The sequence below is a fragment of the Leptosomus discolor genome, chromosome 4 (assembly GCF_034619465.1).
Source record: "Leptosomus discolor isolate bLepDis1 chromosome 4, bLepDis1.hap2, whole genome shotgun sequence".
In the NCBI taxonomy this organism is placed as follows: domain Eukaryota; kingdom Metazoa; phylum Chordata; class Aves; order Leptosomiformes; family Leptosomidae; genus Leptosomus; species Leptosomus discolor.
The window spans coordinates 15,461,248-15,487,966 of NC_141394.1; the positions used below are offsets into that span (position 1 = coordinate 15,461,248).

Genomic DNA, 26,719 nt, shown 5'->3' on the forward strand with positions numbered 1-26,719 from the left:
GTTTCTCAATACATGAAAGGGGATGGAGTCCAGGATCTGGGTTATTCCTTTGGTGGGAGATAAGAGTAAGTGTAGGCAAAGGATATTATATTTATTGTTACTCAGAAGCATAATGGATAAAATTAATCTTTTGGTAAAATGAGTAAAATGAGTCTCTTTTGTGTTTGTGTTCTCCAGAAGCTGCATTCATATTTCATCATCGAGGGATGAAAAACATGGGTGGTGTGTTGTGGGTTTTTTGTTTGTCTGTTTGTTTGTTTTTTCTTTAACCTTGGGTCAACTGACATGATGTAAAATTGCAATAAGAACAGAATCATTTTGGATAACATAGCTATTTTGTGAACAGAGTTAAAATATAAGGTGTATATAAAACCTTAATTGTTGAAATGGCAACTGGTTTAGCTTCAGCACATTTTTCTTCATGTTTATCTTGTATAAGTACCTTACTCTTACAGAATATTTCGGGCAGTTATTGCTTTTGTACACATAACTTTGCAGGTTTTTATTAAGCATAAACTTTAAAAATTTCTGCTGTGATAGAGCTGGCCTATTTGCATTTTTTTTTCTTCATGGGATAGGCATTTTCTGTTGGATAGACGATGTCCATGCTTGTTGTTTTGGACATACTAAAGAAACAACTCTGAGATTACAAAATCAACACTTTGAGGAAAAGGGATGTCACAGTTTGCTTTGTTAACAATTCTTTCATCCTGGCTTTAGGGAACAAAATAAGTACACTTGCCTTGATGTGTAGGTTATGTAGTAACCAGAAGGATGAGGAAGCTCTGTAGAAGTAAAGTCTTTTTTTTTTGAGGTTTGAGGTAAAACTGTGGAGTTGCAGCCCTATAATTCTCCCAAGTGTATCCAATTTGGCTTTTCCAAGAGAAATGCTAATTATGGTCTTGGACTTGATTTCTTTTTTTCTGTTAGAGTTGATTGAAATACTTCTCCTTGCATTTTCTTACAAGCTTTTGAAATATTTTGTATCTGCCACTGGGAGAAATTACTTTAAATTAGATTACTAATCTGGATCATGATCTTTCAGGAAAGTGGAGCTTGACTGTGTTTATTGAGCTGTTTTCTGCATACTGTAGTTTGGTACTTACTCACCAAAAGATTACGCCATCTCTTTTATATCTTGGATCACTTCTCATCATTTTATGTTAGATGAAATATTCATTGCAAAGAGAGGTTTCATGTGTTTAAATTGGCTTTTTGTTTCTCTTTAAAAGGAATGTAGTGCTATTTTATACTTAAAATTAGTGCTAGTATGTTGACTTCTCATTAGTTTGGTTCTCTTAAGGGGGAAAAAAAAAACCCCAGTCTCTGACTGTGTAGCTAAAAATTGCTGTAAAGTGTTCTCCCTATTCTCAATCAGCTAAATGTAGAAACATTTTACCAAAAAGCTTGAGCTATTGGTTTAGTTTATATATTTTTCAAGGGTAAATATAACTGGCAAAATGTGAAATTTGTGAGGATGTATTTGAATACTTTGAATACTGCACTTTAAAACCATTTCTGTAAGCTTATACTTACATGCTGAAGAAAGAAAACGTTATGCCACCCTGTAGGTTGCTATAAAGATTGTTTATGCAGCTCAGTGTAGGACTTAAAATACGTTGAATTGGAGAATTTTGAAAAATGTACTGTGTGACATAGGAGACCAAATCATGCTAAAGTGCAAGGAAAGACTATACATCAGTTCAAAGGCTACATTATTCAAAAAAATACAACCATAAAAAAGGTAATAAGATTACATTCTCACACTTCATGGCTAGTAAGGTGCATTAAGCTGCTCAGATATTCATAACTTACTGTGACATTTGGGAAGATTACATTTTGCTGTGCACAGCCATTACTGCAGCTCAGATAATAAGTAGCCAATGCATGGACCTGGATTATGATCCCTGTCATTGGAAACAAATTTGTGTTTTGAAGGTTGATCAGTTTCAAATCACCATTAGAAAGGGTTAATATGAAATACTGTGGGGGGTGTGTGTGCTTATGTGTACCTAATGGGTATGCATACATATAGTACATCAGCTGCACTGTGCCTTTGGTATATTGCTTTCTCTGACAATTTTTTTGTCCTCACTTCCCTTAAAGGAAATGTTAAAATGGTAATTATTTCTACCGTAGCATATTATTTCTAGAATGTACTTGCTGAAATGCTTATGTTTGCAGATTAGATTGGAAACCTAATTTGACAGCTTCCTGGATGGGTGGTTACTGATAATAGTGTATCTAGCCAAAAATGAAAAATTGGTGGTGTAGGCTATAGGGTGAAGGTAAGGTCACCTCTAGTTGCCGTATATGGTTTTGGTGTGATAATTGATGGTTGGCTGATAGTTAAAACCAAATGCATAAAGAGCTGAATTTCTTGTTAAGAATTAGCCGGTGCTTTGTGGCTAGAATTTAACCTTCAGCTATTCTGTCTGTACACAGAATGCAGTGTTTTCTTTGTTTCTTACCTTGATGATGAGAAAGAGAATGGCTTCTTGAGGAATACCTGAGTTTTGTAGAGTATTATAAATTTAGTGTAAAATACAGTGTGACATTAGTTATTTTACATTTTCAGATGGTTTCTTCAGGGTTTTTTAAGGGCGGGGTGTACTTTTTTCATTGAATTTGGTTTGCAGTAATTCTGTGTAATCCATTCTGCTCAGCATTCTCTGTTGAATTCTGCCTTGCAGAGCTTTCTTGAGGTAGGCCTCTGCTCCATCTTACGGAAGAGGGAAACCGAGGCTTGGAGAATGATAATGACTTGATAGGTTTCTTTGAGCTGACAGTGTGAGTTGATATAGAGAAGCTAGGAATATAATTCAAGTCTCCCCATTCAGTTCTTGCTGTTTCCCTAGATATTAAGGAAGCATCTGATAGTAAATTGCATAATTATTTTTCGTGACCTAGAGGGGAGAAAATGGAAAAGCGTAAATTACTGTTTAGAAATTGTTGCCATGAGACATTGTCTATTCTGTCATAAAAGCAGTAACTTTCTCTGCTTCATGTGGTGTTTGGCATTACTGATTTATGCCCAGAAGACCAAAGATTGCTTCTTCAAAGTGACAAGATTTAGACACTTGAGGAAAATGTATGGTAATTTCAATAGTTAATGAAGAGCATATATTCTGTTGCGTTGGGTAAGTTTGTCTTCAGATCCTGTCTAGCTGAGAGCTGTTGGAGCTGATATGGAAGCAAGTTAATAGATATATTTTGGGGCAGTTTTGGCATGGTATGACTTTGGCAAGCGACAGTGCTGAAGCTGTTAATGTCAAAGCCTGTGAAAAGAACACCACGGAGGACAGAAATAGTGTCTTTTATTAGACAAACTTGTAGAAGTGAGAACAAGCTGAAATACTTTGATCAGGAGCCCATTTTGATCATTTGAGTTAATGCTACCCAAATTCCTATTTGTATACTGGTATATAATGGGTATTTTGTCAAGCATGGCAAGCGTTAAGTTTACTATCGTTTTAAAGTCCATGAGAATTTTAAAAAGTGGAGTGGGGGAATTGGGGTAGAGGAGTTAGGTTAGTACAATCCATCTTTCCTCCAACAGGAATTTTTATTTCATTGAGTTACACAAATGAGAATGAAGTAGGTTATTTCCTTTCCCCCTCCACCTCCTTGGCACGTGCATATGTGGTTAGTTACTCAGTGTATGTTCAGACAAAGCCTGCATCTAGGAGACCTGAAATATTACAGGATTTAAATGCCTTAGCCGAAGGCTTCAAATGGTGCTGCTGTTTCACGTTCCTGCAAATATAGCAAGCCTTTGCTTCCTTTTAGTACCTGTGGCTACTAATGAAACTGGCAGTTAGTGCTTAACCAACTGTATTCAGTATCTCAGGAATGACTCAGGTGTTTATAAGTGGCAATATTTCTGATGTGCCTCAGCTCCTTTTGGGTAGAATTGCCCTCTTATTTGAGATGCATTAAGCATATGCGAAGGAAAGCTTTTAGGGCCACTCCAGGCCGTTTAAGGTATGTTACCTGACTTGGCTTTCTCACCTGTTTTGGACCACTCACTTGGTCTCTTCACTTTTCAGCTGTGTGGGACAGCTAAGGACTTATGTATCTTAAACTACCCAAATGTTCTTCTGCAGCAATTGTCTGATAGTAGGTGACACCTTAGGAGCACCTTTGTTGAAGTTACTCAACAGAACTTGAAACAGAGGAAGAATAAGATGATATATTGATATTGGCCTCATTATGGGTTTTTTAGCTTACATCTTTGACAGGTTGCTTCTTGAAGAATCAGTAACTTTAAACGTGGAATCGTACTTTGATACAATTGTCTTAAGTTGGGTTTTTTTTTTTTTTTAATCTTTCGTCTGAAAGCTTGTTGGGGGCCAGTTTGACTTGGAAATGAACTTTATCATCCAAGAAGGAGAGGGCATCACCTGCATGGTAGACTTGCTGGACAAGTGTGACATCACCTGCCAGGCTGAGGTGTGGAGCATGTTTACAGCAATCTTGAAGAAAAGTATACGCAACCTACAAGCATGCACAGAAGTGGGGCTTGTTGAACAAGTGCTCAAGAGGATTGATAGAGCTGACAACATGATTGCAGGTACAGTTTCACCCAGTGTATGACTCAAACTGTATGCCTTTTATGTAAAATTTCATGGAAATGTGAATTGATAAATTTTTTTAAATTTAATTGCATTTTATTAAGCAATTATTGCTGTTCTTTTCCTTTTCAGATCTCTTAGTGGATATGCTGGGTGTGTTGGCTAGCTATAACTTGACAGTTCGAGAGCTAAAGTTATTCTTCAGCAAGCTTCAAGGAGAAAAAGGGAGATGGGTAAAAGAAAACACAAAACTAAAACCATTTTTTGTAGCGTTGCTTATATTTTTCCTAATGTTCACAAGTGAAAAAGCTGTTTGATAACCTTTATAATAAACAAATTTTATATGTACCAAGAAACACAGGATGCTTTCTGGTATTATATCAATGAATCTTTTTACTTGCAAGCAGTTAAAATACAGTGTAGAATAGTGATGAAATTAAAATACAGCGTAGAATAGTGATGAAATTAAAATACAGCGTAGAATAGTGATGAAATTAAAATACAGCGTAGAATAGTGATGAAATTACATTTCTTCCTGGATCTATTTACTGGGTTGGTCTTTTTGAACACCTGGGAATAATATGATGACCCTAAGCAAGTGGTTTCATGCATGTTTTTATTTTTGTAATTCCGGTTGAAGGAAAAAAGATTAATTTTTTTTTTACGACAAAAGAGAAATAAGTAAAAAAAGTCTACCTTGGCAGTTTGGTGTGCTCCTGTTTCCACATTTTTCTTTAACTGAAGATTGAAAAAATTTATCTAGTTAGGGAAGTGAGAATTTGTGGCAGAAATGGAAATGAAGGAAGTAAGCTCCAGCTGAAAAATTGTATCGTGTGTTTTCTCCTGTTCCTGTGTGAACTAGAAAGGGAGAAGAGGGTCTCTTTTTACTGTTGAGAACCTCTTTCCCTAAAGTAAAACTGTGTATGTTGTAGAGGCCACCGGAGAAAGTTTTCTTTAACGTGAAATCATTTTGCTGGAATTGGTAACTATTGTAACAATCATTTTACCTGCTTTGAGTTTCATTTCAGCTCCTATTATATCTAAATACTCTGCCTGGTGTAGAGAAAAGGTAGCACAGTGTCTCTATTACCTTCAAACAATTAAAAAAAACGTATTCAATATAAAAGCTAGTATGCACAAACAATATAGCAAATTTTAAAAGAGCCTTTGAAATAAATAATTTTGGAGATCTTAACTTGTGCAAATAAAAATACTCTAAACTTAATAGAGGTTTTAAACTTAATAATTGAAGATATGGAGTATATTTAACCATAGATGAATTGAAGTTGTTTCTGTAACAGTAACTTTTTAATTTCCTGACTCTCTGCTATTTGCATTTAATTTCCTTTCTTTATTAAAGACTAAATATGGAGGAAAGGAAGAGAAAAATGCCACAGTTGCATTGCTAAGGAGTTGCATGACTCCATAAATCTTAAAATCAGCAGTGCTGTAAAGATACGAAGTATTCAGCTACAACACAAATTACCTAATTGAATTCTGTAGTGCTGAAGACATCTAAGCAGTTCTCTGTGTTTCCTCCTCAATTTTAATTCAGATTCATGAAGCACTGGTTATCTGACTATAATTTTGGTACATTTGAAATGTAACCGATTATGCAATGCTTAGTTTTCAGAGGGTGGCTGCTTACAAGAGGGGGAAAAATGGCACTTTCAGGAAAAGATTGGAAGTGTAAAATTGTAGTTTAAAAATAGAGGTCTGGAAAGTTATGAAGTGGTAAAAGAAGGCACACAAAATTGTTCCATCACTGTACTTCTGTTGTGAGCTCATATACTTGATTTGGAGCTTATAGTTGCCAAGTATTACAACAGAATCATGCAGAATTGGGATGGTGATGATGAACTGTTAAGTATTCACACTGACTGAGCTCTCAGTTTAGGTGCTCCAAACTGCTGTTGAGACTTGAATCTTTCTCTGGGGACTTACGTGAAAGGATATATGTAACCAAAAACCACTTTAATCTAGTGTAAGACTGTAGTCCTGATGAAAATAGTCCTGTCTGCTGATCCTCCCTCTCCCTTTTGCTAAATTTTCCCCATCTCCATTGTGCTGGCATGTATTTCATGCAGCCACAATCCAAAACTGCTGTATCTGAAAACTGTTTTGCATTTGTTTTTCCTAAATTAGTTTTCAGCTGGATCAGTTAATTTTCTTTAGCTCACTGCAAATCCACACAAATGATAGCACTGATGGGAATGAATAGATGGAGGGAGGAAGCAGCATTCAGGGTCAGTTTAGTTTATGCCAGGAAAGTGGCTCTGGCCTTCAAGTCCTTAATTTAGTTATCCAATTAATTGTATTTCAGTGCACCTACTGCATATTGTGTGAAAGTATCCACAATACTCTGTTAGTGTTGTTTATTGAAAGTGCTAAGTGTCTTACCAGCGTGTTACTCAACCGTGTGCACAGCTTTAAAATGTGTCAGAATTAATTTTTTGTGTGTATAGTTTTTTCTTTCTTATAGGTGTGTTTGACTTATTTACAAGTGTAATAATTCTCTTTGTCAGCCACCACATGCTGGGAAGTTATTGTCTGTGTTAAAACACATGCCTCAGAAGTATGGACCTGATGCCTTCTTCAACTTTCCAGGAAAAAGTGCTGCAGTATGTAGATATTTTAAGTGTCTTGTTTGTTCGTTCTATTATGGCCATTGGTTATTTTAATTTGTGGTGTTTTGTCTCATCTGTCATTGTCATAGATGTAGAGTTTTAACCAATTTTTTTTCTCGGCCTGACACCTACAGTATGCGTAAATAAATCGTGCTTATAATAAATGTGCATTATCCCTATAGAAGGACAAATAACTATTACATAAAGAATGAATATAAATGAGGCTCTCTTTGGGTTTTTGTTTTGTTTTGTTTTTTTTCCCCAATTCTGGTTCAGTTAAATTTTGTTGCAAGGAGAATCTGCCAACTTTTCATTTCCATATTTCTGTGGGAATGGTGCTTGTGTTAGCATCCAGTGTGTGTGAGAGTGGCTTCGTGGTGGGTTGACCTTGTCTGGACACCAGGTGCCCAGCAGACCGCTCTATCTCACCCCCTGCTCAGCTGGACAGGGGAGAGAAAATGTAACAAAAGACTGGTGGGGTGAGATAAGTACAGGGAGATCACTCAGCAATTACCATCATGAGCAAAACAGACTTGGTTTGGGGTAATTACTTTATTACCAATCAAATCAGAGTAGGGTAATGAGAAATAAAACCATATCTTAAACCACTTTTTTCCCCACCCCTTCCTTCATCCTGGACTCAACTTCCCTCTTGATTTCTCTGCCTCCTCTCCCTGAGTGGCCCAGGGGGACGGGGAATGGGGGTTGTGGTCAGTTCATCACATGTTGCCTTTGTTGCTCCTTCCTCCTCTCACTCTTCCCCTGCTTCAGCGTAGGGTCCCTCCCCATCCATGTGCTTCTCCAACATGGGTCCTTCCCATGGGCTGCGATTCTTCACAAATTGCTCTAGTGCGGATCCTTTCAACGGCCTGCAGTCCTTCAGGAACAGGCTGCTCCAGTGTGGGTCTCCCACAAGGTCAGAAGTCCTGCCAGCAAACCTGCTGCAGCATGGGCTACTCTTCACATGTCACAGATCCTGCCAGGATCCTGCTCCAGCGTGGGCTTCCCATGGAGCGCCAGCCTCCTTCAGGCACGTCCATGTGCTTTGGCGTGGAGTCCTCCATGGGCTGCAGGTGGATACTTGCTCCATGGGCTGCAGGGGGACAGCCTGCCTCACCATGGTCTTCACTATGGCCGCAGGGGAATCTCTGCTCTGGCACCTGGAGCACCTCCTCCCTCTCCTTCTTCACTGATCTTGATGCCTGCAGAGTTGTTTCTCTCACATATTCTTACCCTCCTCTTACATCTGCTGTTGTGCAGCAGTTTTTTCCCCCTTCTTAAGTATGTTATCACAGAGGCGCTACCACTGTTGTTCATTGGCACAGCTTTGGCTGGTGGCGGGTCTGTTGTTGGTGCTGGCTGGCATTGGCTCTATCAGACATGAGAGAAGCTTCTGGCATCTTCTCACAGAAGCCACCCCTGTAGCCCCCTGCTACCAAAGCCTTGCCAGAAACTTTTGCTCGTGAAACCACAGAAAGTGCTGAACGAGAAGTGGCCATACTTGTACAATTTGTTAGTTTTTCGTGCTCAGATGATGTGAATAACATATATAGCTTATAAGAATTCTGTGAGAAAATGTGGATCCTAGACATGTATAGGCTGCATCCTGGACTGCATCAAAAGAAGCGTGGCCAGCAGGTCAAGGGAGGTGATTCTCCCCCTCTACTCTGCTCTGGTGATACCCCACCTGCGGTGCTGTGTTCAGCTCGGGAGCCCCCAGCACAAGAAAGACATGGACCTGCTTGAGCGGGTCCAGAGGAGGGCCACGAAGATGATCAGCGGGCTGGAGCACCTCCCCCATGAGGACAGGCTGAGAGAGCTGGGGTTGTTCAGCCTGGAGAAGAGAAGGCTCGGGGAGACCTTATAGTGGCCTTCCAGTACTTAAAGGGAGCCTGCAGGAAAGGTGGGGAGGGACTCCTTACCAGGCAGTGCAGTGATAGGACGAGGGGTAACGGTTTCAAACTGAAAGAGGGTAGAATTTGGTTAGATGTTAGGAAGAAATTCTTTACTGTGAGGGTGGTGAGGCACTGGAGTAGGTTACCCAGAGAAGCTGTGGCTGCCCCCTCCCTGGCAGTGTTCAAGGCCAGGCTGGATGGGGCTTTGAGCAACCTCGTCTAGTGGAAGGTGTCCTTGCCCATGGCAGGAGATTGGAACTAGATGATCTTTTAAGGTCCCTTCCAACCCAAACCATTCTGTGATTCTACGGATAATACTGAAAGAGGATTAAATTTAACAATGATTAGTCTTTTCATAATTGTTCAGGTGACTGATTAATTTTTAAGTTCTAGGTGTTCCCTTGAAAAAGAATTTGAGACTAAATAGGTAGTTGGAAAACTCTGTGCATAATCTTCTGTAGGAATTTAGGTGTTCCTAAAATCGTAGGATGAAATAGTATGTTCAAAATTTCATGCTGAATTCAGAATAAGATTTGAATAAGATTTGAAATAATAATGACTCTTTCCAGTTTTCTTCACATAAACCCCGTTACCTTTGTGCCTTGGTGGCTTGAAATTGTATTTCACCAACTTGATGACATAATGAATTTTTTTGGAATGAAAACTTGAGACTGAAAAACGCAGACTACTAGAAAAATTCTTCTGCAGTTACATGTTTATCACATGCAACAGCACTTGGCAATAGGCAGACATTTTGTTCCTTTTGGCTATTCCTGTACTGGTATTGTGTTTAAATTCTAACAATTGTGTTGAATGCTTGGACTGTATGAGATTTTAGGGTGCCTCAGTAACCTTAATATGAATATTCTTGTATATTTTTAAATTAGGGAGTCTTAGAAATTATTTAATATAATTACTCCAAAATCCCATTGTGAGTTAAACCAAATGATAGTGCTACCAGTTCCCAAAAGTTGAGCTCAAAGATATGTAGACTGATTAGTTAGCTGGTGTAGAGAAGGATTTATGGCATTTTGTTTGGACAGGGATGGCTGAACAGAGCGTGGGAGCATAATAAGGAGTCTGGTGACACTCGAGTTCTTTGATGTATTTTGTTCACTGGTATTGATCATCTGGACAGCATCTCTGATCAGAGGTTATGGCAGGCTTAGTTGAAGTGTGTATTGCAATCTGTGCAGCAAAACAGTGGAAAGTTAATAGCAACATTAAAAAAAACCCAACCAAAGAAAAATATTCACGCAATAAAACCTAACTGTTTGAAACAAAGGGCCCTGCCACACAGTTTGTAACTTAAGAGCTTTTGAGCTAACATAAACACAGTGTTTGATAGGAAGATTTTGGCTGGTGGGGCTTGTTCTACCTTTCTTTTAAGGAAGTTTCTAAGTCTGTCATATTCTAACTGGAAGGCTACATAGACATGACTTTCAAGAGAGAAAAGAATCTGTTAAGTGAAATGTATATGATTCTATTTTTGTGGCCAGCTTCTTTTCATGATCAGTTATTTTTCTGAATACCAACACTATGAAAAGAAGTTTATAAATCTGATTCCGTTAGGTTACCACAAAACCAAATCAACTTGAATTTGCGTTTTGAGGAGTTTTTATGCCATGAGGCTGCCGCTGAAGTGTTTAATTTTTGAAGTGTAGGTTGCTATTACTAATCTTCTTTGAGATAGAAAGACTAGTTTTTAAATATTTAGATTAATTAAATATTTTCACAATTGTGTAAAAAGCACAGAAGTTAGGCCAGGGTTTTTTTAGTATAGAGGAACCGTACACTTTGTCAGTATACATTTGCAGTGTATACCTTAAGCTGAGTACTCTTACAATTGTGATGTTGATCTTTCTACATGAATAACTTTTTGCTTTCTTTAGGCTATTGCCTTACCTCCTATAGCCAAGTGGCCGTACCAGAATGGGTTTACTTTCCACACTTGGCTAAGAATGGATCCTGTAAATAATATCAATGTGGATAAGGATAAGCCTTACTTATATTGGTGAGTATTGTGTAAAACTATTTCTGATGTTCAATTTCTATTGTTCAATAATTTCTGCTTCCATCTATGTATGTGCTGATTTTGTTTTGATTTGTTAGTTTTCGAACAAACAAAGGACTTGGTTATTCTGCTCACTTTGTTGGAGGCTGCTTGATTGTAACATCTGTAAAATCAAAGGGAAAAGGTTTCCAGCATTGTGTAAAATTTGATTTCAAGCCGCAAAAGGTGAGTAAAAATAAAAATCTTTCAAACAGGTTTCATAAATTTAAAGATGTAGCTTGGGGGGGGGGGGGGAGTGTTGCAGCTGTTGATTATGCTCGTCTTTCTGTATAAGAACAATTACACTGCAAAATACGTTTGTGTTTTGAGTTCTTATTTCTTTTTAATTTTGCTTAAGTGTGGTTTAAAGTTTTATGAATTTGTGGGACTTGTGTGAGTTCTCTGAGAACTCAGTACATACACACAGCTTGAAAGGCTTGTGATTTTTCCCTTCTTTATTTATACTGTGTTTTCTCCCACCTTCAGACATTCTCTTCTCCTTTTCCTAAAGGATTTTGCTAAGCCTCGCCTTTATGTCATTACATGCTCAATGTGGACAAATACAGTGTTATTTTAAAGTATGATTACTAACCCATGTTTTGTATTCCTCGTCAAGATAGAACCATTAATAGGAGATAATAATACATGTAGGAGAAAACCAGATTTGTTCTTGAAAGAATGTTATACTTTATGTTCATTCAGGTTGTCCAGAAAATAGTCTCCTTGTATTTGGTGCTTTATTTTATGTATCTTTTTAAATGTAAGAATTCAAGTATGATTTGATATTATTATTGATGCTCAAGGCTTGCTTGCCTAGTAAATAGTATTATGCTATATTGAGAAAGTTTCCTTTTTCAATTGGATATTCTGCTAATGTTTCTGGAGCTACCAGTGTAAACATTTTGTGGGAGAACAGGCCTTGTCAGGAATTTCTTATCAGTAATCCCTTGCTGTAAATATGGATTCTGTTTGAGATAATCTGACATGCACAGCCTTTGAAAGTCTTTAGCCTGGAGCCATCCTTGCTCTGGAATGACAACAGTTGCAGTAGTCCATCATGCTAAGAGTAACCCAACTTGAAGCTTATTTACACAGTGGTTTCAGTGTAAATTTCATTCAGCATTCCCATGAAGATTTTTTAAGTTCTGTGTCATAAATATCTTTTAAGCTTCTGTGTCTACTTTTTGTGGAATAAGTGGTATATTAGTCTTTGACATAGCTACGCAAGAAAACTCACCAATGACTTAATCTTTTTGACTTAAACGTAAATCTTTGAATCTTAATTTAGTTCACATAAATAGTTGAATTTGTTCTACTATGCCCTACTTTAATGCTTAAGCTACTTGAAGTATCTATAGAATTGTATCAATTGTTTTCTTATCATTTAGTGGTATATGGTTACTATAGTGCACATCTATAACCGCTGGAAAAATAGTGAACTTCGATGTTATGTGAATGGGGAGCTGGCGTCTTATGGAGAAATAACATGGTTTGTCAACACCAGTGATGTAAGTAATCCCTGTGCACTAATATCTATAGTTGGTCATCTTGATAGATTAAATAGATAGATAACCTTTTCAATTTTATTAATAAACTTCCCCCATTTTATGCGTTTTTGAATGTCAAATTTAAAAAATATTGAAATAAAATTAATAACTTTTTGGTAGGGGAGTATATTCTGCTTTTATACATGTTGGAACTTAAAATTGTTTTCTGCTGATGCCCTCAAATGCTTGTTTATGTAAAAATAACATTCCCCCATAATATGTACATTTGCATAATTTGCTTTCTAGTGTAGATTAAACCCTGTTTCTGGGTTCTGTTTCATTTTCAGACATTTGACAAATGTTTCCTGGGTTCTTCAGAAACAGCAGATGCCAATCGAGTGTTTTGTGGGCAAATGACTTCCATTTACCTTTTTAGTGAGGCTCTGAATGCTGCTCAGATCTTTGCCATTTATCAGCTTGGTCTGGGATATAAGGTATCTTAGAATTGAACATAAAGTTTCCAGAGTTCAGTAAGGCTCTTTATGGTGGATTTTAAGAATATTGTGACACCTCTGTGTCATTCTAAAAGTGTTCCTACTGTGTAATCTTTTTGTTAAACTCTTCTATGTTCCTTCTTTAAGCCTATGTATCACCTTACAAACCACAAGTAAGCATTAATTAAGTTAATTAATTTCTTATAAAAAATAAATTTGTGTTCCTGTTTACTTCTCAAAATTTCTGTGTTGGTGGATGGGAGAAGCAGAACACCACTGTTATCTCTGGCTAGGTTCACTTTTTCGTCGAGGCTGAAAACTTTAGGTCAAGTACGATGTATTTGTTTTAGAAATGTAGCTTTATAGTTGATTGTGCTAGCCAGATTTAATGTGTGAAGTTAGTGCTGAGGATTAGTTTTGTTGCAGTGATTTATTATTTGTTTTGTTATAGCCTGAGGGGCACTAATTGAAGACTCTTATTCCCTAGCAGCTGTACAAACATACGCTAAAAAAGATGGTTCCTATTCTATCTGCCTCTCAATTATTAGTTCCTTCTGAGTGAACATTGCTAACTGTCATTCTGTTTCCTGGCTGATGTGTTTCTTTTACATTACTCTCCATTTTGGCAATGTCACTCTTCAGGGGTCAAAAAAAATTCTGCAGTTCTAACTGTAAAATTGACTTTGAGTCAGTGTTGTGATGAGACCTCTACTTTCTGAAATATTGCTAGATTGAAGAAGTAATGTTTTAGTCATTTTTTGGAAATAGCTGTGTTCTGAACTGTATTCTCAATGTGTGTAATCTAACTTTTTTTTTCTTTTTTCCTTCCTCGACCCTGCTCCCCAATCCAGGGAACGTTCAAATTCAAGGCAGAAAGTGATCTCTTCCTTGCTGAACATCACAAATTGTTACTATATGATGGCAAACTATCCAGTGCTATTGCTTTTATGTACAATCCAAGGGCTACAGATGCACAGCTGTGTCTAGAGTCATCACCTAAGGATAACCCTTCTATTTTTGTGCATTCACCACATGCCCTCATGCTGCAGGTATTTCAGTGTTTTCATAGCTTTGGAGGATACAAGTAATTTCTGTTTGAAAACCTAAAAAACAAGTTTTATAGGTATTTGGACAAGATAGGGAACTGCTGATAGGTTAGGTTTTTTGGGTTGTCTCCACTGCTACCACCTCTATTTCTTGAATTAATGTGGATGCACAAGAATCCTAAGATAAGTTTATTTTAACAAAGTTATAAGCTAAAAAATATCAGTATTACAAAGACCATGTTAGCTTTTCAAAAAAATCCTTCTTCCTCATTTCTGACATATGTTCACTCCCCTACAGATACTACCTATCTCCTGTCCTTTGCCCTGTTGATATGATACTCTTTTCTTACCTATGCTTTGAATGCTTTTTTCTTTTTAAGTTGTCAAAAGTTTTTCATGTGTTCTGTTCTAGAGTTTCTCTGTTACTAAATACTTGGTTTAGAGTTTGCAAACCACCTCCTGTATATTCATCTGAGGATCTACGCTGTAGATTGTATCTAAAGCAGTAGGTCAGCCAGACGTTTTTGTTGTGAGGCATTTAGTGTGGCTGTGACAGCCATGTACTTCTTGCTGTTTATTTGGTAATAATACAACTTTTATATTGGAGAAGTTTCAAATTATTTCTAACAAACTTTTTAACAGTTTCTGAAGGAGATTTCAATATTTCTTAATTCTTCTTTGTCAGGATGTGAAAGCAGTCTTAACGCATTCTATCCAAAGTGCTCTGCACTCCATTGGAGGGGTGCAGGTACTTTTCCCTCTCTTTGCACAGTTAGACTATAGGCAATATTCATCGGACCACGTTGACACCACTGTTTGGTGAGTGCATGTGTGTGTTGTGTTCTGTTCTTTGTTTCTTTTTAAGTAAAGGAAATCACCTCTTGCTTTATTGAGTGGCATAGCGGTTTAAAGTCTTGTGCAATGCATTATATCAAACAACAAAAACGTGGCCTTATTACAGGCAGGACCTCAAAGTGAAGTGTTTATTTGCACCAAATTTTCTATGAAACTTCACACAGAATCAAAATGTACACATTTCTACTTCACATTTTTTTTTGTGTAACAGAGTTACAGACAATTCTCTTGAGCTTATTCCTGTCATGGAGAAAATCCACGGGGGAAGGTTTCAAGAGAAACTCCAGAAAGGGTGAATTTTTCAGCTACAAGAAGTTATTCCTTGGGATTTTTTTGGTTGTTTTTTTTTTTACCTTCAGACTTTTTGGAAGATACTGTTACTTAGTGTTACTGACAGGTTTTTCCTCTCATTTCGTCTCTGTTTCAACTCAGTCCAACTTCTGAACATCCAGGCACAGAAATGGGTGGAACTCCGAAGTTAGAGAGTAGTATTAATAGCAAAGGGATTGGTTTTTAGGGTCCTGGTGTAGTTTGCTCTGTTTCATTGCAATTGTAGTTTCATGACTGTGTAAAGATGATCTACATCCGTGTTATTGCTAAGAAAGGATGGCCACAATGTTCCTTCAGCCCATTTGTACATTCCTGGGCCTCTCTTGAGCTGACTGAGGCTTAGGCATCTATGTGGTGAGTCAGGGATTTGATATACTTGCAAACTGGACCAGCGATGGAGGGGTTTTCAGCAAGCTAAGGTCTTGATTCATAGGCACTAGTTTTGTGACACAAGGGGAGGAGCATGAACACACCTTCTGGCAGCAGCAGAGAATTCGATTAGCATGAACCAATAGTAAAGCTGTGTCTAGAAAAATATTTCCAATATCTGCTCATCTGAAAGCAGTAGGAAGTGGAATGGCATTTGTTACTGATCTTGTAGAAGTCTGTAAGTGAAATAAGAAGCAGAGAGTAGTACAGGCTTAACTGTTGCCTTTCTGCAAGAATGTATTTTCAGAAGAATTTTACTATTGAATGGTTGTCTCAGAATCCAGAATTTCAAGTTAGAAATGCATTCGTTATAAGTGAGAAGTTAGAGCTTTCGGAATTCAGTCTTACTTTGTTTTAAAAATTCTGGTCTGTGTTATACAACACATTAAATGTATCTGTGGGCTGTCTGATGCATGTGTTAATTTGAAAATACTTTCTGTCTCATTGTAAACCTTTAAAGTGTTTTTCTTTACTAAAACATTATATTTTTCAGTTCTACTTTATTGGCTTTCATCATGGAGTTGTTGAAGAACTCCATTGCTATGCAAGAACAGATGCTTTCCTGTAAGGGCTTCCTTGTGATAGGATATAGCTTAGAAAAGGTAAAGCAAATCTTTCTTGATGTCTTGCATTAATGTTGATTTTTTTTTTGTTGTTGTTGTTGTTGTTGAGAGAAATACTTTGCTAGACTGTTGCAGGGCTTTTCCTTAAGCAGATCTTCTTTTACAGTCTTCCAAAGCCCACGTGACCCGAGCTGTACTAGAACTTTGCCTTGCCTTTTCGAAATACCTGAGCAACTTACACAATGGGGTACCGTTGCTGAAGCAGCTGTGTGATCATGTTCTCCTTAATCCTGCAATATGGATTCATATCCCAGCACAGGTAAAATTGCTTATTTGTATGAATAAGGTATCTTATGATGCATTGAGTTGGGAGTGGAGCCTGGATTCCAAGGACTACAGGTCGTGGCTCCCCAGCAGAAATCATACCTGAACTGTTTTCAGACTCTGATTTTCTGCATTTAGCGGTCAAGTTTTGCAGGCTCCCAAGGTTTTCAGGGAGTTTGGAAACCTGCAGCATTCTGCAGAGTTGGGAGTGACTTCTGGAGTCACTGACCCAGTTAGTGTTGTAGATATAAAAGGAATTTTGGATGGGTTGGTTGGCAAAAACCGAGCAATTTTTAAGGGAAATTATCCTGCGTGTCAGACTTGAAGTCTTCATTTAAATTGATATATTTCCTGCAGAGTATTTTTGGTTTGGTGAATCTGTGTTCTCAGAGCAAACAGCTTGGATGGAAACTTTCCCGTTGGCTCTGCTTGAAACCTTGTTACCAAATTTTTTGATTCCCTCCGTAGAGGGTTTGTTTTGTATTTCAAAAACTGAGACAGCACTAACAATGCTACTGTTGAAGCTGTTGTAAAACGTTTATGTTTGCTACAGCTGAATTAAATTATTAAGTATTATTTAAGTCATTATTTCTCAGAAGAAAAAGAGAAAAAAGATATGTAAATAATTATCCTGGTTTGTCTGGGACAGAATCCCAGCCTAGCCGTGTTAGGCAGGCCATTAGCAGTTTCAAGTCAGCCAGGGCAACTGACCTGAGTGAGCTACAGGTGTAGCCCATACTGTAATGTCATGGTCATTATAGAGGAGGAGAGAGAGCTTCTGTGGGGTTCCTGCTGAGGTTCCTCCTGCTTCTCCTCTGGCTTCTCCTGAGGACTGCTCTCTGTTCGATTGTGATGACTGGATATTCAGTTGGCTGAGTATAACTGTATATCTCTGTTGGTATTGGTGGTGTTTTCATTAAATCTGTTTCACTTCTATCCACGGGTCTGCTCTTCTTTTCCTTGATTCCCCTCCCTGGCAGATAAGGGCTCATCAGGTGATAGAGTGACTGTTACAGTTTAGCCTTGGGTACAGGATAAACTTAGACAATAATTAAGCCTATAATGAATATTTAAGTATATGATAAATATGCACCTTTCTATAATGCTTTATGTGTGACCCTGTTCTGAACAGAGAGGTTGAAATAGATGATCTACAGAGGTGCCCTACAGTCGCAGCTATCTGTGATCGTGTGAATAGCGTGTTTTCATGCGCCTATGAGTGTAGAGCAGCTTAAAAAACCACAGAAATCTATAGTTTTAGAAATAAAACGGATTTTTTTTATCAGTTTGCAAGGGTTTTAAGAGCTTTATGACTGAGCTATGCAGACAAAATCTATTTCTTTAAGCCGTTTTGATAGATAAAATTTAAGAATGCAGTTGTCTGATGTGCCGCAATTTTGTTGCAATGATTTTTGGTCTCCTTATTGGCTGTTGTAGGTTCAGCTGATCCTGTACACTTACCTGTCTACTGAGTTCATTGGCACTGTTAACATATATGGTGCAATCCGACGAGTTGGGACAGTTCTTTTGGTCATGCATACCCTAAAGTATTATTATTGGGTAGTGAATCCTCAGGATCGCAGTGGTATAACTCCCAAGGGCACAGGTATGTATTAATTTCTACTCTCAGAAGCTGATGTTTGTTTTTAAAAAAATGTTGTATACAATGTACAGAATAGATGTAAATGTTCCAGAAAGAATTTTATTTTAGTGGGGTGGGTTGACTGTAACAGTTTGAGCAGTGTGCTTTTATCCAAAGGATATTCTTGAAAGCTTTTTTTCACAAACTAACGGAAACTTTCTTCGGAAGTCATATCCTCTGTCATCAAAGACCTACGTGAATTAATACTCATTGGAACTGATCAGAGAAATGGTAGGGTTTTGGAAGTGTGGAGCTATGCCTGGGAATGTGGTCTGTTAATGGAGCTTGTTCAAGTAGTGGACAGTCTTTAAGTGCTTGTAAGATCTATTGTTAATACCAGTATAGCTGAAAACAAGCATACTGAGTCTGACAGATGTAGGGATCTGAACTTGTTGGAAAACTGCTTAATAAGTATGCTTAATCCGGACAGCAAATGCATGGTGAAAGAAAAAGGTAAGAATAAGAAATTTAGAACAGATGTTTAGTACTTGTCATTGACATCGAACACAGAGCAAGAATACTGATCCTAAGAAAAATGCAAAAGGAATAGCTGCTTGACTTAGAAATTCAGTACTGTGAAGGGAACTGGGAGAAGTGAAACATGCACCAGGATAACATAAACACATGCAGATGGAACTTGCACAGATAAGGGAATTAATGCTGTTTGGAAGTATGACTTTATGACTCTTCCAGTTGTTCTGTGTGTTATGGGGTTGGGCACACAGCCTTGGCAAAGGGAGAATAACTTGCATCTCTACTTTCTCCTGTAATGAAGAAATAACTGGAATTTCAGAGAGAGAAGCAGGTGATGAAAGAGAGCTAGATGTACTGGGAGGGAGTGATCCTTAGATGTATCGACTTCCTGCCACCAACTTCTCAGAATGACCAACCGTTCCTGTTAAAGGGTTGCAAAAAATGTTTTGTGGTGTTTTTGCATTTTGTAAGGAGCAAAGCATGCGTGTTTTTCCTTTCTTTTTGGTGAAGATGTAGATTGACTTAATTAGTTTCTGAACTGGTTTATTAAGCCTGAGGCAAGTGTATGTGTAGGATAGTCGTTACTAATACAGTTTGATGACTTATTTTGACTAGGCTGGTCTATATTGAAAATAACTACTCTTAAACCAAATATGCCTGTGTGCCTATACTGTATTAAACTAGACTCATATGATCACTTGCATTTGCTAGTTGATTTCCTTTTCCCTCATGATTAAGACCATAAGAACTGTCAACCTATGAGCAAATGTAAAAACGATCCGTAGAAATGTATTTGCAACAGTTCATTTGCTTTCTCTATGAAAGCTTTTACTTGGCTTTGACATTTGGTTGCACCTGTTTTTTTAACCTTGCCTCTCCTGGGAACTACTCAGTGTTTGAGTATTTAAAATATTTCAGTGAAAGTCTGCTTTACACAGGAATGGCAGAAGCAAGTCCTTTTGACTTTGAGTTAACAAATTAAGTCATGGCTTTCCAGGTAATTTTTGTATATAGCATTGTAAGATTGATTTTTGTGCATATAGCCAATGTGTACTAATGGCATGTAATTCTTCCTTTGAGCTTTAGCGGAAGAACTTTAACAACAATTGTAAACGGCAAAAACTTGAAATCTGGAAGTTCTGACATAAAGTTCTCATATCAGTCTTATTCCTTGTGTGAAGTTGATTCATAGACACTGCATGGGAGTGGTAAATTGATGAAAAGAATGTAGAGGGGCTTAGAAAACTGTATTTAATAAAAGCCTTAGTAGAACCTCACTGGTTGGGCATTTTGCTAATAAACAGGGATGACACGCATTGCTGTTTTTAGTCTGAAGTGGAGGAAAGAATTCTTAGAATTGTGCCCTCTTCACCCAGAAAATGCCTTTATTTTTCTTTACGTGAAAATGCACGCTATGCTATTAATAGCTGTTAATTTGCATTACATGTCTCTACTTTTCTTCTTTTGTAGATGGGCCACGGCCTACTCAAAAAGAGATTTTATCTCTGCGAGCATTCTTGCTGATGTTCATTAAACAGCTAGTGATGAAGGTAGGATAACTTTTAATCATGATAGGATATCTAAATTTCCTTTCATAAAGAAATGGTCTGTACATTTTTTCCGAAGCATGTTGAATTTTGTAAACAAATAAGTAAATAGAAATACCATGTAAGGTGTATCTTTGTCATGGCTCTTGCCACAGACAGCAGTGCTGAAGATGCATTTTTCTCCCTTTCAAGCTGTTTTTATCAAAAGTGGAGCTGTTAAGTCATTAGCTTAGAAATGTTTACTACTGGGGCAATAAGTATTTAATTTTTTTTTTTTTTGACAAGAACAGTATCACCTGCATCAGAAGTGTTTAAAGACTAAAGAGCAACATTTGGCATTATGTGCTGTGGAACAGAGGAGGATAAGAACGACTCTATAAATAAGTTTCACGACTGTTTGTTAGACATTAGAGGAATATTGAAATTCAGCAGTTCTACTGCTATAATAGACTCTTCTTAACCTTTGCTGTTGTAAGTTCTCATCTCTCTCTTCTCCACTTCTTTCTGTAGACCGACTTTTCTGTGTTGAATCTAGCTCCTCTTTCCCCTCTTCTCCTTTGTTGCTAAGGGGCCAGTATGCTCTCTGCTGCTACCCTTAGCCTCAGCAGTATGGAGGAGTAACTACCAGAAGAGTTCTGCTCTTGTCTCTTGTACTTTTTCTTTAAATTGGATGTTCTGCAACTGAAGTATCAGGGACAGTTTAGCTATCAAACTCTAAAAGACTTTCATTAAGTGTTAGCTTAATTTTTTTTTTTTTAAATTTCTGTCATATATATAACTTGGATGGTTTTGGGTAGAGTTTCACAAGGATGGTAAAAAGCATGTCCATCATAAAAGGTTGATTCTTCTGCAAATTTTCTGTTGGTACACAGCAGTGGCACAAAATCTTTTTGGGAAATGAGACTTGCTTTAAAAAATAAAAACCCTAGAAATGAAGGAGCCTACTGTTCCCACCCTCATCCTCTTCTTAGAAACTGTTGGGTTTTATTTTATTTTCACCAAAAAGACCTCAAGGCATATTTGTGACATAGATGCCATAAATGATTTAGATTTCTGGAAAGGTAATAGCAACTGAAGGTAGGATTCTGTAGTGGAAAATAAGAAGCAAACTCAGCCGTAGGCATAGCTAATAGGCTTATAATTAAAAATCCAGGTCTACTTTTGAATCCTCTTTGCCACCTTAATTTAATTCTTCTATTAATAGGAAGCTCTCAGTTGAAATTGTCTGTATCAATTTATGTGTGTTACTCTAAAAATTTCATGTAGCATATTACTATCTAGCTTATTTTTACATCGGTATTGAAGTTGTCTTTAAGCACATTTATAACCTTCAGTGGGTATTTTTTATGCAGGGAAAAAGCGACCTTCCATCTATGAAACTATTTTAGTATCAAGTGAAAAAAAATTTGTTGTGTGGGACTTGCTCCGTATATAACCATTGCTTGTAATAATGCTCTTTTGGGAACAGTACTTTTGTACTTGGAAGATGATGATAGTTAAAACTTGATTGTTTTTAAAGGACTATGGAATAAAAGAAGAAGAATTGCAGGCTATCCTGAATTATCTGCTCACTGTACATGAGGTAATTTTTATTTGGGGCTTGTGTGGGAGGAGAGGTGTAATACTGCTGCAGCTTGTGATCACCAAATATTTGAATATTTTCAAATATTACCTTCTTTATGCCACCAGATGGCTCTGTAGAGGAAGTAGCAAACATTGTCCACCTCTAGTGTAGTGTGCTGAATTGCCAATATTCTTGCAGGGATTTAAGCAGTATGTTCAATGTTAGATTGAAGTTCGTTAAGCCAGTAAGTCAAAATGGTTTCTTGTGTTGTTCTGCAAACTGATTTACCAAGCAGAAAAACAGATGGTGAGACTGACTTTTAAAAAAAAAAAAAAAAGACAAAACCTTGTTTTATGCTGCCTAAGTAATATTTTTTTTTTGTTTTTCTCTTTATTTTGCTTCTTAAATAAAGTAATAAAATTGAAAACATGCATTAAAAAATAAAGATGTATGTTAATGGCATCTAAGAGAAGCATATAAACTTAATTGGGAGAAAACGTTGGTTACCACTGATACATCTGCATCTTCATATTTTAGCACCAGGAAAAGGCACTTTATGCCAGATGCAACATCAAAGACAGGGGAAATGGGGACATAAATCTAACTGATCTCATCTCTGTAAGGGTGCTTGAAATGGGTAAAATAAGGAATTAATTGAACTTCACTTCAAGCAGTATGCATTTTTTTTTCTTGTTTACACTTATATTTTCCCTTTATTCTCTGTGCTGGTTACTGCTACTTGGTAGTACTATGGTCAAGAAATTTTAAGTCATTCTAGTTTATATGGAAATATAAAAAATAACTCTTAGTAATGTAAGAGTAAACAAAATAGCAGAAGCTTTATATAGCCTTCAGATGAGGAGCTGATATTTTAACTATTTTAGCAGTTTGCATGGTCAAGTCTAAAAAGACCCATGAATGCTGAATCCCACAGAGTTACGTATGTATTTGTAAATTCAGAAAAACATCAACAAAAAAAGTAAAATTTAGTCTTCTCATAGTGCTCATTCATCAGTGATAGCATCTGTAATGTAAGTTAATAATAATATCAGGTGGATACAATTGTTAAACTGGTTTTCTGATAAAGAATCAGAGTATTTGTTCAAAAGTGTTGGAAAGTGGGTTTGTTTTTTTTTTTAAATAAGCTTTCATTTTAATACCAGAAAGAATGGGGAAAGATGACAGTTGCATTTTGCTGTTTTGTAGGTTGTTTTTAGTTATAATCAACTTGGAAAAAGATAATAAACTATAGAGTGCTTTAATAGGGGCAAACTTTACTGAACAGATTGAATTACCCATTTTAAATGTCTGTGGCAGGTGGTGGTATTTTTTTTTTCCTGGGGTGGACATTTGTTAGTAGAGATTTTGCATTAAACACCACCTTGTGCCCCAGATAATGTGTAGCAGTTTATTTCTAGCTCCTGTGCAGTAAAAGAGGGGAAATACACATGCAAACAAATGAGCATGTGTGTGGAAAGAAATAGCATAGCCCAATAGTCCCTTCCCTGTCAAAGGCTTACATCCCAAACACAGATGTATCACTTTTCACTCTAAAAAATAAAGTATTTTTTTGACAATAGATTCTCCTGCACTTGCCTTCCAGATCCATAGCTCTTTTGATCCTGGCCTAATTGTTTCAGTTCTTAGTTCACTATTACTCTCCAGATCATTTTGAAATGCTTGTAATGGTTCTTTTAACCAAAATGATGTTCTAGTGTACGTGCATTTTTAATTCAAATTTGTAACATTTATTCAACAGGATGACAATCTAATGGATGTCTTGCAGTTGCTTGTTGCTCTGATGTCAGAGCATCCCAGTTCTATGATCCCCGCTTTTGATCAGAGGAATGGATTACAGTAAGTTTGAATTTAAGTGGGCAAATGGAAACAGTATTGTGACCATATTGTTGCTTGCTAGAATCCCGTGAAACCTGAAAGGTCCTTGTCTGTGTGTGTTGCAGTCTTAGGCTCCTCATCTTGGGAGATATTTATGTGCAAGTGTTCTTTTGACAAGTGGTGATGTTGGATTTATTATCAATTAGGTTTGTTTTTTTAATGTTTCCAAGCTGTCAGTCACGCTTAAACGAGTAGTGATCAATTTAAGTCTATACATTGATGTTAAGTTTTCATCTACTAGCGCTTAGTCTTTAGCCTCCCATTCTTACATATGTTTTAGAACTGAAAGTTAGCTGACAAAAATTCGTTCGGATTCCTTCTGATGTTTCTTAGCTTTTTTCCTTTTTTTTTTTTTAAACATGTGAAGCATTATGGGACTTTTGCAGAAGAAACCTTTTATTTGTTTAAATTTAGCACTTTGCGGTATTGATTGTTCACAATCTCTTTTTGCCAGCAAACAGAAAAATACTGTTTAACGCTATTGTGGGAGAAAATTAGGGAAAGTAGCAAATTCTATTAACAGTAAAAGCACAAGAGAAGATCTGCTAGAAAAAGACTAAGTTGCGACTCTGATTTTGGATTGTGGCTCTTAGAGGGTGGTCACATTATTGAACTTTTCTAATTTAAAATGAACATACCTGGACATAGTGGGGAAAAAATTGCAACAGGCAAACAAATAAAAGAACTATTCCTACAAGGGTATGTGGAGTAGTAATTCTCTCACTCTGTAAAGGCAGAGTCTCATGTCATTCATTTTGTTGCACCTATTGGTTAACCCCTATTTATACATATATTTTTTTTTCAGTTGCTGTTTCTCAAGAGACAACATTCAGGCATGTTCATAATTGTTTTCTCCCCTTTTAGTGCTAGGCTGATTTTTTTTTTTTTTTTAATCCATTTTCTTCAGCTTTGACTTCATTTGTATGGTAATGTATTATGCTGTGGGAAACTAATAAAAAGTCTAAATAATAAAGTATTTGAATGTCATGTTGGGTCTCTAGTGCAATATGTTTGTTTTTAACAACTGGCAGTAGACATTTTCTTTTTTATTAACTAGTATATGGGCAAGTCAGTATGAATAGTGAGTCCACAGTGAGAAATCACTTGTTTTCCTGTCTCATTTGTTACATTCCTTGCCTGCGTTGTCTCCAGTCACTTAACGGGTTGTTTGTGTGCTTATTGATACATCTCCTTTCTACAATTAAACCACCATATTCTTGAAATTTAAAAAAAAATTTACAAAGCTTTATGAATATTTGGAAAATTTTAATAATTAAATTTTTAAAAGTAATCTATATACTGAAGAAATAATAAGTGTGAGGAAATAGTATTTTCCTGTGCAATTAGGTAACCCTCATACTGTTCTCGTAAGACAAGCTGGGAAACGGATTATATTGATTGAATGAACATTGTGTTGTGGGCTTGCTCATTTGTCTGATTCTATAGTTGCTGTGGCTGCAGCTTTCTCCAGGATAAGTTATTTGTTATGGGTAACTGTTTTTTAATCACTCCTGGCTTTTCACTTAGATTCTAGTATAGAACTAGATTATTTTTTTGTCTTAGTTCAGGTGATATTTTGAGGTATGTAAAAGTGAAGAAATATATAAATAGTGATGAGTGCTCAGTTAGATAAGTATAGATAAGGCCTAAAAGCTTGAATAAGTCCTTTGAACTCTTTACAACTGGCTGATCTAAAATGTCATATTATAACATGGGATATTTTTGGAAAGACTCAAGAATAGTTGAAATTAGATTTATTTTTTTTCTTCCTTCCCTCTAATAAAGTAATACAAATTTCCTCAAAAATTTACTCGGAACACATTCACAGTAAAGGCTGAGTACTGTGCCTTCTGTTCCTGTATCGTTTCATGGAGCATTAGGAAATTAATCTCTTTTCTTTTTTCAAAGAGAGCTTAGTAGTCCGTGTAGTATAAGCTAAAACATATTTCACGAATTCAAAGATCTGTCCAATACTGTGAACCATAGCCCAACTGGAATCAGATAGTGACATGGTCATAAGCACTTTACTGTCTAAAAAGTAAGTAATGAATGAAATTAGATGTAACTGGTAAATACACTTACATGTCTTATATTTTTATGGGAAATTTGCAAGGATCAAAAACTTGCATTTGTTATTCTTCAAATTAAGAGAAGGCCAATATTAGAATTTTTCACCGTGCAAATAAACTTAATTTAATAAAAGATTAAACTTTAATGTGTTGCAAATAAGTGAGAAGTTAAAATTAGATACTAGTCCAATTTATTTTTGTCCAGGGAGTGGAAAGTGTAGATACATGTGATGGGATCTGTGCAGTATTACAGATTGAATTGGTAGTGTCAAATATATTTAGGGTTACTGGACGCTTCCCACTGTAAGACTGTACTTCCAGTTGTTTATTAATTTACCAGACTTTCATCGGTTGCATTGACACTTTCCTTGTGGTGTTTATTACGCTCTCATTTTCTTTCTTGGGAAAACTTCAGTTAGTTAAGCCTAGTACTTTGCTACAGACATGCCCCTTGCTCACTTCAGCTTTCTTAGTGGAGAATCGTAAGCAGCTGAGGAGCAGAAGCTGATGTAAGTGAAATGAGAATGCCTCCTGACTTGGTGTCTTCCTCTATCCCTCCTGAGGGAGCAACAGCGTGCGCAGATGTCAAATTTTAGTGCTAGTAATAAATCCCCATCCATATATGGCTGTTCCTGTCCAGCTACATTTATACTAAAGCAATTGCTTGCTTAGTTTTCTGGATAAAACATCAGATTGAGACAGTTCTCAGTATAGGAATTGCAGCAGCCTTTCACAGCATGTTTATGTATTGATATTTGGGAGATATTTATAAATTTGATTAAAAATCTCTAAATGTAATTGTAAAATGTGAAATCACAAACTCTTGTGCTGTTAACAGAAATGTCATGCT

General features: G+C 36.8%; 1 protein-coding gene across 3 annotated transcripts in view; it reads left to right on the plus strand.

Annotated features, from left to right (window-relative positions):
- LRBA (LPS responsive beige-like anchor protein) overlaps positions 1-26,719 on the plus strand; it is a 421,265-nt gene that overhangs the window by 41,410 nt on the left and 353,136 nt on the right. For all 3 annotated transcript variants that reach the window (XM_086464075.1, XM_086464077.1, XM_086464076.1), the window contains exons 2-16: positions 4,342-4,573; positions 4,707-4,807; positions 7,100-7,195; positions 10,989-11,110; positions 11,209-11,335; positions 12,538-12,657; positions 12,984-13,130; positions 13,982-14,179; positions 14,862-14,995; positions 16,284-16,392; positions 16,520-16,672; positions 18,115-18,283; positions 20,264-20,343; positions 21,860-21,922; positions 23,664-23,761. In XM_086464075.1, coding sequence (XP_086320201.1) covers positions 4,342-4,573; positions 4,707-4,807; positions 7,100-7,195; positions 10,989-11,110; positions 11,209-11,335; positions 12,538-12,657; positions 12,984-13,130; positions 13,982-14,179; positions 14,862-14,995; positions 16,284-16,392; positions 16,520-16,672; positions 18,115-18,283; positions 20,264-20,343; positions 21,860-21,922; positions 23,664-23,761 — 1,949 coding nt within the window. The remainder of the gene's footprint in view (positions 1-4,341; positions 4,574-4,706; positions 4,808-7,099; positions 7,196-10,988; positions 11,111-11,208; positions 11,336-12,537; positions 12,658-12,983; positions 13,131-13,981; positions 14,180-14,861; positions 14,996-16,283; positions 16,393-16,519; positions 16,673-18,114; positions 18,284-20,263; positions 20,344-21,859; positions 21,923-23,663; positions 23,762-26,719) is intronic.